Below are 13,284 nucleotides of genomic sequence, written 5' to 3' on the forward strand. Positions count from 1 at the left end.
AGTTCTCTATTCACTACAGTAGAGCGCCTCTCTGTATAGGATGCTGGGAAGCTTTCAAAGATGGTCATCATTACTTTATAGAGAAGTGGAAAACAGATACAGACAGAGAACGTGGAAGCTCCCCCCAGAACATAAGGACAGTTTTATCCTGACCATCTTTGCCTAGTGCTTAGCCCATAGTAGGCACTTACTTCTAAAATGCTGTTGAATTGAATGGAATAGCCTACACTCAGGCCAGCATGATGTAATTACTGGAACTGATGCAAATAAAGAGTGAGGAATGTATTCATAACTGAGATGCTTTTTCCTAATGAATTAGGCTAGCATGAAATTTCACCTAGCAGCGTTCCACCTTTTATTCAAAATGAAACCTCCCCGTCCTCATTTGCTTTGCTTAAGGGGATTTCAACTCCGATTTGTTGAATATATGATTTGCAATTACTGTTAGAGAAGTCAGAAGTACAAATGGGATTAAGGGAAGAGGGTTCTGCTTAAATTCCATTAGTGGGGAAATTCATTAAAGCCAATCTAGGAAAAGACCTATTTAGTCAAGGGCTTGCCCATTTTTTAGGGAAAGCTCTAGACCTCAAAGGACTAGGCTGTGGAGAGAGGGGGGAAAGGGGACAGAGCTGAGTGGGGAAAACAGGAGACAAACCTTTAGGATGCAACTCAAGTCCTCCCACTCCCCACACCCTGCTTAAATTATACTGAGGCCACTTGACTGGTAACTTGTATTGACTTCTCTGTATACAATGTTTTCCTCTTAGTAGAAGAAAAAAAAATCCATAGTATCTAACACAGAGTAGGTGCAAAATCAATCTGAATGAATAAGTCAGAATTGTCTTTGGTTCTTTTTTTCTAGATCTTGGTAAATGTATATCTATAAAATGATCCTTCTGCTTACCCCTTTGGGAATGGATCAGTGCTACGATCTGAGAGAGATCTTAGAGCTCATCTAGATGAACACCCTCATTTTCACAAAGTGGAAACTGAGGCCAGGAAGGTTCAAGGATCTACCTGAGATCTGATGGGATTCATAAGTAGCAAGGCCAGGATTTAAACTTGGGGTGTGTGACTCCAGAGACAGAATTCTTTCCACCGAGTCACACAGCCCCAAACCTGCCTGTTTCCAGCACCTACAACCTGGGTGACACCGAAACATTCAGTTTACCTGTCTGTAAAATGAGAGAGTACACTAAGCAGCCCCTAAGTATCTGCTCAGTTCTGAACCTATGATCCTAAGGAAAACAAAATTAGAAAGATAAATGCTCACTAAATGTGCGCAGACAACTATAAAACATTTGGGGATTAGGAATGGTTCCATTTCTACTCTCATGCTTAGACAATGGTTCCATCCAGAACAGTTTTTTTTTTTTTAAAGACCTTTGAGCTGAAACAGCTTCATCACCAAAGATCCATCTTTCAGCACTGAGAAAATCTAGCAATCCTCTTCTTGTCTTCTTCTTCTTCCTCTTCTTCTTCCCTCCCTCCCTCTCTCTCTCTCTCTCTCTCTCTGTCCCTCTCCCTCTCCCTCTGTCTCTCTCTGTCTCTGTTTCTCTCTGTCTCTCTCTGTCTCTGTCTCTCTGTCTCTCTCTCTCCTCCCCCCCTTCCTCTCACTAGGTTTGCCAAGGCTCTTTTTTCCATGCTTCCTTGGATCATAATAGCTGACTAACAAAAGACGGAGGAAGAGAAAATCAGAAACCATTTGATTATTTCTGCATCTTGAGCCAGATAAAAGCCTGGACAACTTTAAAGAGTTTCTTGGGAGCTAAACCCACTTTCAAGAACAATAACAGGAGTAATAAGTGATGTCAACACTCCCTTAGAGGGTTTCCAAGCCCTCTGCTTGTCATTGTCTCACCTGAGCCCCACAACACTTCTCTCCAAGACCAAAGGATCCTAAAACTTGAGCTGGAAGGGACTTCAGAAGTCATCTGATCCAACTCCCTCATTTTACAGATGAGGAAACTGAGGCCCAGAGAGGTTAAGTGATTTGCTCAAGGTCACAAAGGGAAGATCAGAGGAAGCATTTGTAGAGCTTGGCACTCAGCCTCTTCTCATCAAATCATGCTATTATTAAGCAAGTGACTTGCCCATGATCTCCCAGTTTCAGTCAGGACTTCTTAACCAAGTCCAACTATTCCACTTGAACATTTTCTGTTTATTATAGGTGAAACTTGGATTTAGGGGAATCAGCTAATTCCTAAAGCCTTGCCAGTCACTATTGCTAGCTGGCTAGGTTTAAAAGCTACAGGGACAAGGGAGAGTTCTCGGGGGGGGGGGGGGTCAGGGTGACGGTGATTGGGAAAGGAGTGTGATAGAGAAAAGCTGAAGATATCCACCACACATAAATAAATAAATAAGAGCTTTAGGGAAAATGAGAAAACATTCTGAAATAGAATCTAGTTCTTCCTACAACTCTCTGAAAAAGTTAATCCTTTCTGCAATTTAATTCCATCAAAATGTTTTAAAGAAGGGGCTAAATCTGTCAATTACTGAACGTGACCCAACCAGAGTAAACGAGTGCCTGCTGCTATCTGATGACTGACCTATGAGAAGAAATGGATCATCTCGGGCTCAGCTGGAGGTTCTTTTTTGGTGCCAGCAACAGAGTTGGTGCTTAATAAATGTTTACTGATTGACTAGCTTGACCCATCCTGAGTCTGATTCCTTCTATTACCATTGATTCTCTGTGCCTCAGTTTCCACAATGGGACTAGTGATGACTGTTCTCTTGGCATCTCTTAGAGATATTTGGTGAGAATTTACATGACCCTAGTAGAACAGTCTTTGGCTTTAAAGGACACAGAAGCTACCTTTTATTTCCTTCTGGTTGGCATCATAAATAGACTTGAAATCAGAAAGATTTGAGTTCAAATATGGCTGCAGATTCTTACTAGCTATGTGACCTTGGGAAAGTCACTTAACCCATTTTGCTCCAGTTTCTTCACCTGTCAAATGAGCTGGAGAAAGAAATGGCAAACCACTCCAGTATCTTTGCCAAGAAACCCCTAAATGGGATCACAAAGAGCCATAACTAAAATGCCTGAACAATAACAATAGCAGCATCGTGGATACACTCAGAATCAGAAAGACCCAAGTCAGGTCTTGCTTCTGGCACAAACAAATTACTCTCTAAGTCTCAGTTTTTTTAATCTGGAAAATAAGGATGATGCCATCTGCCTCACAGAGTTGTTTTGAGGACCAAATGAGATAAATAAGGTTCGTATCTCAAATCTCCTATGACATATGTCAAAGGTTTTGCCAACCTTAAAGTAACACGTATATAAATGCTCTTCATTATTATTATTATTATTGTTATCTTAATACCAGTTAAGGCTCCTAACCTCTTGGCTTTCTAAAAAGGTTCATGGGGATTTGCTCCCTCTCACAACTGAAATATTCTTCTAACAAGGTATCTGACCCGAGAGGATTTCGGACGATGCCTGCTAACCACTTCTTTTTTTTTTTTAGAACTCTACTTCCATCTCAGAATCAATACTGTGTATTGGTTCCAACACGAAAGAGTGCCAAGGGAGGTTTAAGTGACTTGCCCAGGGTCACATAGCTAGGAAGTGTTTGAGGCCAAATTTGAACCCAGGACCACCCATCTGGCTCTCAATCCATTGAGTCCCCTAGCTGCCCCTCTGCTAACCACCTCTTGACAGAGAGGTGGTGGATTCAGGGTGCAGAATGAAGCATACAAATTTGAGGTGTGGTTGATGTGTGGTTTGGGTTTGTTTGACTCCACCTGATTATTATATTGATTTTCTTTTCTTCCCCCTCACTCACCCCCCCCCCCAGAAGTAGGAGAGAAAAAAATCACTTTTTAATTGATTTTTAAAGGTAGAAATATCATTGAAAATCAAGGAATGGCTGGTTGAGAAGTTGCAGCTCTCCCTGTCCTGACACTCACAGGAGCCCAACCTGTCTCAGCTTCAGAGAGAAATAACAGAGCCGGGAGCCGAGTGCCATTCATCCAGCTGGGGCCCATGAACAGTGAATTAATTCCAGAGTTAAGTAATGGTGCCAGACGCCTTGGGCTCATCTCGCCGTTCCTGTGCATTGCAGACAGGCTTTGTCAAGAGCTGCCTAGAGCAGAGCAATCAATCTTGCCTTGCTTCTACTTTGGAGGGTGAAACCACATTAGATCCAATAAGCCTATAACTTGAGTTCAAATTCTGCCTGCCTCTTGCCACCTCTCTCATGTTACAGAAGTTCCAATCTCTTTTCTAATCTGAGAAATGGGCAGCTTGTACTAAAATGTCTTCTGGGATCTTAATAAATTAAATCAATCATAATTGGCTGCTTTTTTTTAAAGAGGGAAGAAGAGAAAATGCCTGACTTATTTTTCTTTTTCACATTTTCATTCAGATAAAAGGTTCAACAACCTGATTGGCTTCTTGGGAACTAAACACAATTTGAAAAAAAAATTATCATCATTATCACCATCATGGTAAATTGTTCATTTACATAGTGCTTTAGAATTAATAAAGCACTTTTAAAATATCTTCTTATTTGATCCTTACAATGACCCTAGGAGGTAGTTTTTTTATTAACTCTATTTTACAGATAAAGAAACTGAGGCAGACAGGAGTTAAGTATTCTTCCCAGGGCTGGTAGATGTCAGAGGAGGGATTTGACATCATATCATAGGGAACTTGGACTTTCAGAATCATCTGAGCAGGAGAGAGAGCTGAAAATGTTGAGAAAGCCTTTCTTAGGTGGTTTGATTTCTCAGTTCTCATCCTACTGTTCCCAGAATGGTAAGTGGGTGTACATGCTATCTTCTGCAGTTAGTTGAGACTATGGACGATTCTCTCACTGTACTGAACTTGGGCTGAAAGGGCTTGTTCCTCTGGAAAGCTAAGAGAACAAGGAGCTTCAAGGAAGGTGTACATTCAGTTAGAGTCCACTGGGTTGGGTTAAACCATTCCTCTCCTCCCCAATCCCCAGTATCCCATACCCCTCCACATCCACAAGGAGGGATTCATTTAGACTGATGTTCCAGATAATTATAGATGCTTTACAGAGGGTTTGGCAAGGCAGGATCTCCGCCAAACTGTACCTCTGTGTTCCTTCTGAGCTCTTTCTAAATTCTGCCCTGGTTTGTGGAAAATAAAAATTTAATAGCATCATGAGGATGTGTTATAAAAACAGAGCCAGAGAGAGAATACCACTGAGTGGCACGCTCTAAGCTGTACTCTCCCTCCCTGGACCTCCTCTGACTATTAAGAGTTTTCATGTAGATAGCCTCCTTGCATTTAAAAATCGAGCTCAATGAGGAAAATGACTTCATTTGAGAGCGTATTCTGTGTTTAAGATCCTGTTTGAGACTCTGGCTTTCTAAAGACCCGATGCTATCTGCAGGGTGTCAGGAAGGTTCAGAACCCACCACCGATATAAACATGAGTATGCTAATTAGTTTGGACATGCAATTCTTCCTTGGGTAAGTGTCAAGAATCTTACACAAATAAAGGCCATGTTTATACAACTCTCAAATAAAGGTCACTGTTTGTTATTTCGGGAATCTCTAAAACCTCCCAGGAGATGCGAGCCCCACAGTATATTCACTGGCCAAACTCCTAAGAAATATCAGGTCTCACCTCATCTCCTTTCATTTCCTGCCCTCCTTAAGCTTCCTTGGATTTATTTGGATCTACTCTCCATCCAATACATAGAATGTAAGCATCTCCAGGGCAAGGGCTATTCTGTGCTTATCTTTTTATCTTCCATGTCTAGCCTAGATATTATCCCTCCTTCCCCATTTTGATTTTTTCCAGAATGAGAATTTGGTCCATTGGGCCACAGATGGATCTGGAGAAGAATTTAGAGAGGACTTGGCTTCTGATGCCATCTCTGGCATTTCCTCTTGGTGTGAGCTTGTGGCTCTCAGTTTTCTCATCTGTAAAAATGAGGGGATAGGATAGAACAATCTCTGAGGTTCTTTCTGGCTCTTGATCAATCAGTCTATGTTGGCAACAAGGACTTAATGATTGGGTTTCCATAACTGCATAGTAATTAGCTCCAGTGAGGACATGGGAGCTGGGTGATGTAGGGGAAAGAGAACAAGAGGAGGGATCAGTGGGCTTACGTTCTAGAGGAAAAGTGGCTTCAAGGACCAACTACTTGTCTAGAGAGGCAGGAAGCACTTGGTCTGAGTCAGGATAATCCAGGGTCCTTTCTAGTCTACCAAGAATCTCTCTAAATGCTATATAAATGGAAGATATTAGTATCATCATGATCATGATCATCAAATCATTATTATTATTGCTAATTATTATTAGCCATCCTTTGGTGAGTTTGGAATAGAGGCTTAATTTCTCTTTGCCTCAGTTTCCTCTCCTGTAAAATGAAGGGATTATAGTCTTTGACTTCTCAGGTCTCCTGTAGTTCTAAAACGCTCTGATCCAGAAATAAGGGGATCCATTGAGTCAACCAATAGAACAATAGCAACATTTAGAGTAACAATGCTAAGAGAAAGATCTCAAATTGTAGGCAGATTTCTGTTGCTCAGTGCCCAAACTCAGTGGGACAAGTTCTATGGGAGAGAGGTTAACTCGTCTCATTTGGAGATGTTTTGTTGACTATCCCAGGTCATCAGGATCCATGTTGTACACCAGCCTGCCAAAGGAATACTAAAGGCCATATGTTGAGTATACAATGAAATATAACAAAGAGAAGGCTGGGTGTGAGTCAGAAGAGCCTTAGCCCTGACATGAGTTGCCTGACCATGATGAGTCATTGAACCTTCCTGAATCTTAATTAACATATCTAAAATGGGGATAATAAAATCCATAAAGTTTACCAAATTTGCTATGAGGCTAAATGAATCAGTTTAAATTTATTTATGAATATATAATGCTCTGCAAACCTTAAAGCGCCATGGAAGGGTTAGCTATTATTTGTTTGATTTGGACTTGTGATTTTATTCCAAGACTCTAGTGAGATGACTTCCCTCCATTAATTAATTCAGTGGATTTCCTAAGACCAAAATGCATCAGCTCTGCAACTTCTGTTCTTAGGGAGTTGTTTGGAGGTCTAAGAGAAATGTAGGGGCTTCCAGCTGGGATGTGGTGGAAGAATGAACTGACTCTAAGGATAACTATCTGCCTACTCCCATGGATGTTACTGTGCTTCAAAGGTAGAATCATTATCGGTTTTGTCACAATTATTATCATTATTATTTACTGCTTGCAACCTGGGAGACGGGTCAGATTGGGAGGCAATGATAAGGAAGAGTGCATGGGGAAAAAAAAATCAGCTCATCAGTATTTCACTGAGTGCCTCACAAATGGAAATGTTTTTAATAGGAACTGAAAATATTTGCTCTAAAAAGCAAATGAATATAGACAGTGCTTAGGAATTTAAATGATAAAAAGAATTGTTATGGCACAAATATGACAAATCGATCCATTTAAAAGCAAAATTATTAATCAATTTGTCATTTTTAGGCCACATTATTTCCTGTTCACTTACTTCCTGAGGCCTCGGTCTACAACAGCTCTTAACACTACATTCAGGGAAAAAACAACCCACAGCACTCATCGGTAATTAGGCCTATGTGTCATCAAAGGTTGGATAGAAAAACTGAGCTCTTGCCTCAGAAACAAGAAGGAAGAGATCTTCTCAAGCCCTCTTTACTTTCTTTGAACCCAGGCTCTGTTATTGACTAAATATATAGCCCTGGACAAGTCACTCCATCTTCTTCATCTTTAAATGTTGTTGTTCATTAGTTTTTCTGTTGTGTCCAGCTCTGTGTGACCCCATTTAGTGCTTTCTTGGCAGAGATACTGGAGTGCTTTGCAATTTCCTTCTCCAGCTCATTTTACAGAAGAGGAAACTGAGGCAAACAGGGTTAAGTGATTTGCCCAGGGTCACCTAGCTAGTAATTATCTGAGGCTGTATTTGAACTCAGGTCTTCCTGGTTTGGGGCTTGGTGCTCTATTCACTGTGCCATCTAGATTCCTCAAGTCTTCAGCTGACTCATTTATAAAACATGGTATAATAAAGTACTCCTGACCTCACAGAGAATCAGAGCTTTATAGACTTTAAAAGATTATAGAAACTTGGATTATAATTACTTACTCTGGGGGTCTCATCTTTTTTAGGATCTAGTATCAGGAACAAGATGAGCTTAATTCATATTGTGCTTTAAGGCTGGCAAAGAATTTTATACGCATTAGCTCATTTGTGGAGGGGTAAAAAAGACACTTCACAGGGGTCCTGGCTATTGATGAGAGAAAAAAGGGAAAAAATGATTGGGTGAGAAAATGCATTTTGGTTCTTGGAAGTCAACTGGATTCTTGGAAGAGACACTCAAACCTGCAAAATGTCTCTTCTCTAGATTTCCAAGAAATCAGAAAAGAAGAGTGACTCCTGGAAACTCTGTTGAACCCTGACTCAGAACTCTGCCTGCTTTTACATCTCACGGGGTCCTCCATTAAGAGCCTACATCCAACCAAAACTTGTAAGACTTGCTATTGTGCTCACTCTTATTGTCCTAATTGTAAGGCAAATACCAATGGGAAGCAGAAGGGAAAGGAGGGATGAGTCCAGAGTGAAGAATAAGTAACAGTAAGTAGAAGCTATAAGGTGTCAATCTGGTCTTGATGAAAGGAAAAACTCCATTTCCAAAATGGGAAGACACATTGGAGATAGTGAGATGCCTGTCACTGCAATTTTTCAAGCAAAGGTTGGAAAACCACAGGTTGGAAATATTCCAGAGATTCTTATTCCGGAATGGGTCAGAATAGCTGTCCTCCCAGGTCCCTTCTATTTCTGAAAAGAGGTGATTCAATGATTCCCAGAAGAGGCTATCCCTGGCAAACTGAATGGGGAGGTGGGCCAACAACAGCATAGACAGCTTCTGATTATACAAGTGCTAGTTGAAAATGTTATATAGTGCTTAAACTTTGCAAAGAAGTTTATCCATCCATCCATCCATCCATCCATCCATCCATCCATCTCTCTCTCTCTCTCTCTCTCTCTAATTTGATCCTTAATAATCAGGAATAATATGGCTTATCTAGGCTTCTTCTGTTACTCAACTTCACATTAACTTTACAAATTCTAACTACTTTCTCAGGTTTTCCTCCTGGAGGATGGAATTTTAAAAAGCTAGTAAAAAACAAAAACATACCACCACCAAAAAAAACCTTACTCTTGTTATTACCCTTTAAATAACCCAGAGAACTTGGGTGGCTATGGGATTGAGAAGGGAAGAGAAATCATGATTAGTTTTTAAAAAAACAGCTATGGATTATTTTGGAATTTCCATTATCCAAGCTTCCCTAAACCATGACCGAACATGGAAGAGTAAGAGAGAATCTCATGGGATTGAATCAGAATTTCTAAAAAATAAATTTTTGGTCCATGTGAATTGACTCAGACCATGAAAACCCCTGAAATTGACTGGTTTTATTTCTGTCATTCTTTAGGAAAAAAAATTCACCCAAATCACATCATTGTTGATCTTATGTACTTAGGATATTCCCACTGGTCAGGGTGAGTACCTAAACCACAGATTCAACACTTAAAACTGAATCCAGCAGGTAAAATTCCTTATTAAGAAAAAAGCTACAGGAAATATCTGGGTGGAAAAAAACAGATCAAAGAGGCAGGCTTTTCTGATCTCATCAAAACCTCTAAATTATTGAAAATGTGATGAAAAAAGCCCAGGCAAAGGGAATGCTGCCACCGTGCTCTCAAACCAACATGCTGTGAGTGGTTTCTGAGCCATAAGGGATATGACAAAGTTAGATTCACAAATCTGAGGCTGTGACCACCGTGGCACATCGGTTCAGATTCAGGATTGGGAGGAAGGAAAATCTAGCTCTGGGAACCATGATTAAGTCACTTGAACCCTTTGGGGATCAACTGGTTCATCTGGAAAATGATAGGGTTTGTGTGAGACAATCTCTAAAGTCCCTTCTAGCTCAAGATCTATGATCCTTATAAATGGTTCTGCCATGATCCTAGGACATTCGATTGTGTGGTCTCTGTTAACCATGATTGGTCTCAAGTTGTCCTTTCATTGGCCTCCAGATAGCCTGACATAGAGAATCTCAATGTCCATGAACCACCCCACTACAAACCCCTCAAATCCAAAGCGAAATTCTTTTCTTTTCTTTGTTGAAAATAGTCATTTAAACACACTAAGTAAAAATCAAGGGACAAGGGAGTGACATTCAAATAGGCATCCTCCCACAAAGCGCTCCCCCTCATCACAGATGGCAAGGGCAGTTTTATATAGGGAACAGGGCAGCGGCTAATTTCCCTTGAAGGGAGTATTATAAGACAGCTGCCAGGGCAGATGAGGGGAGAGTGACACCGTGACAACAGCCATCTCGGAGCTGATACAGACAATGGCCAAGGAAGAACCGGTTCTGGGAAGCCTCTCCCTTCTCTGGGTCAACTTTTGGGTTGTGGTGACTGAGAGCCAGCAGAGTGAGACCCAGCCACGAAGGCGACTTTTTCCAGGAGTACAACCCAAGCTGTGGGCTTGCTGCGAACGGCATCCCTTTCACAAAAGGAAATTGGCAGAGGGAATTAACCAGCCTCCGTGAGCCCAGAGCTGAGCGCCGGCGCTTCACCAGTCGGATGGGCTCTGAGTCCAGAGTAAGCATCCCCAGAGGACAGCAGATACATGCAAATGAACTTTCCTGAAACCCCTAAACTAGGCAGAGGCTGTAAAATTCTCAAGAGGCATCCATTCTCCCCAGAATCTGGCTACCTCTGAATCCCTCCCCTTTTGAATTGGCTCATCACTGACCATAAACACAGGCTCCCAGGTATACCGAGGGGCTCCGTGGCCAGACTAGGGGGGCTCAGACAGCCGGGGCTTTCTCCCATTGATTTTCTCAGACCTGTTTCCACTTTACTGGAGACCAAATTAATCTCTGCCTGTGACAGGGGAAACACGCTCGTGCACACATGCAGGCACGCACACACACACACACACACACACATATGCTTGGGCATTTCTGTGATTTCATCATGAGCACAGAGCAGCACTTCTAGGATGCCACATTAATGCAAGCTGACAGTAGCAGCGGCCCGAAGTCACGTGCCTTTAATCAGCATTGCTCCCAGCTACTGGAATTGCATTAATTTTTACAGGGATTTTTCTTTTTCTTTTCCTTAGGAGGAAACAAGAACTTACTGAGAAGCTTAAGAAAGCTGGAGGCTCCCTTTAATTTTATTAAGCAAAGCCCCCCTTCGAGATCCCCCAAACAGCATCCCCTTCTGAAAGAGCTCTTTCAGACAGGTGTAACCGAATGAGCTACAGATGTCTGAGCTGGCAACAGACCTTTGCAAAGTTTGAGAGGGTCTTAGAGGCTGGGAGAGTTCTTAAGGCACCCACCTAAGTTCTCTAAGCCAGGCTTTACACTCGCCTCTCCCTGTTCTAATGAAACAGGAAGATGCATCCCCTCCGGATCAATTTCCAGGAGCAGCAGAGTTTCCGATTTGGAGTTTTCAATGAGCCTCTCCATCTCTTTCACCAGCAAGCTCTCCACCCTAAGCTCCCAGCTATTAGCTAACATGCCACCTAGGGAAGGCTTCTAAAGGGAATCCAGATTAGAAGGGACAGCAAAAATATTGAGAGTGCATGTGCGTGCCTGTGTGTGTGTGCGTGTGTGTGTGTGTGTGTGTGTGTGTGTGTGTGTGTGTGTGTGTTTAAAGAATCACACACCTGCAATAGAGGGCTGCTAAAATCTTCCTGAAACAACAAAGGCAAGGAAATGAATTACTCTGCCTGCTCAGCCAGCCCACGTTTTCCACGGACACGTAAATCTAGGCACCAGCAGTGGGCTCTTTCTTAAACATGCATGCTTTCTATTTTGTAAATAATTCATCACCTGGTGCATGGAAAACAGCAAGACCAGGGAGCAGAGAAATGTTAGAGGGGAGGAAGAGCCAGCCGGCAGGGAGGGATGCTATGGAGAACGAAGGTGGAGCCTCTTTCAAAGGAAACAATGACATTTATTTCAAGTTAAAAGAGCTAAAGAAAGTCACCTACTAAAGCAGTTGTGGATTTTTTCTTTAAGTGCCTTTTAAAAAATGGTTCAAACACGCTTTCTCCGGGCTGCCGAAGCCTGCCCACAAATCAGTCTGCTGTTTTAGACAATCGTTGCTGCATCAGACAGACACCCAGAACTTAATGATTTCAACATTAGCTCTCTCAGCCCCCAGCCACCACAAAGCATCAGTTCATCAAAGGAAGCCCCCAAACCGATCCATCCAGAGCCCTCCTCCCCACAACCACCACCCACAAAGAACCCGGAGTAGATGAGAAGTCCTTACCGACTTTGGGCTCCTCTTTGGGACTGGCAGTCCTGAAAAAATGGCAACAAGGGAAAAAATAATCATTAGCATGTAAATAGTACCTTTTCCTTAAAGAAAAATCCCCAGGTGTATCAATGTAACGTAGCCATCTGCAGTTATGTGAGATTCCTCTCTGGCACTGGAGTTACCAGTCTGTTCATATCGAATCAAAGCGGGGAAAGGGAGAGAGAGGGAGAGGGAGAGAGAGAGGAGAGAGAGAGAGAGAGAGAGAGAGAGAGAGAGAGAGAGAGAGAGAGAGAGAGAGAGAGAGAGAGAGAGAGAGAGAGAGAGAGAGAGAGAGAGAGAGAATGAGAATGAGAGGGAGAGAGAGAGAGGAGAAGGGAGGGAGGGAGAGAGAGAGACTGAGAGAGAGAAAGAGGGAGAGAGAGGCAAGGAGATCTATCTGCATTAGCTATGCTGACTTGTGCTGCAGCAGCCTGGAGGCTGGGGAAAGGAATTCACAGACCTCAGCGGCCTGGGAAATTGAACACTTGGACAGAATCTCAAATGCTCCCCTGGATTAAGAGAGACTTAACTTACAATTAAGCCCCGGATATTTCCTTTTGACGCGATCTGCTTGTCAATTCTATCACACCAATCAGGGCAGCAGGAGCAAAACATGTTTGCTTTTTAAAAAGAAGCGCACGCTAAACATGGACCCGCTGCAAATGCATTTATCTTCGGGGATCGCACTTGCACGTCTGCCTCGGATGAGCAGCGGAGCTCGTGCACCCAAACGAAGACAGATAATGTTTCACTAGCACAAAAAGATAATTGATGAACACAAACCCGAGTGTGCTGCGAGTCCGTGCCTACTCGAAACATCAGCGCCCGTCTGATTGCCCGCCAGTCGCTAAACCCATTTCACAGGATTCTGCTTAGAAAGAACTCTAGCTGGAACTAGCTCTTGAGGGAGAAACAGGCAGTAAAAGAGTGAGAGAGAGAATCTCACGGACCC

The 13,284-nt window shown here is 42.4% G+C and overlaps 1 protein-coding gene across 33 annotated transcripts in view; it reads right to left on the reverse strand.

Annotated features, from left to right (window-relative positions):
* Window positions 1-13,284, reverse strand: part of MAGI1 (membrane associated guanylate kinase, WW and PDZ domain containing 1) — a 757,001-nt gene that overhangs the window by 43,835 nt on the left and 699,882 nt on the right. For all 33 annotated transcript variants that reach the window (XM_056804389.1, XM_056804390.1, XM_056804397.1 and 30 more), the window contains one exon: window positions 12,306-12,337. In XM_056804389.1, the coding sequence (XP_056660367.1) occupies window positions 12,306-12,337 (32 nt within the window). The remainder of the gene's footprint in view (window positions 1-12,305; window positions 12,338-13,284) is intronic.

Source organism: Monodelphis domestica, chromosome 7 (genome assembly GCF_027887165.1).
Source record: "Monodelphis domestica isolate mMonDom1 chromosome 7, mMonDom1.pri, whole genome shotgun sequence".
Taxonomy (NCBI): Eukaryota; Metazoa; Chordata; class Mammalia; order Didelphimorphia; family Didelphidae; genus Monodelphis; species Monodelphis domestica.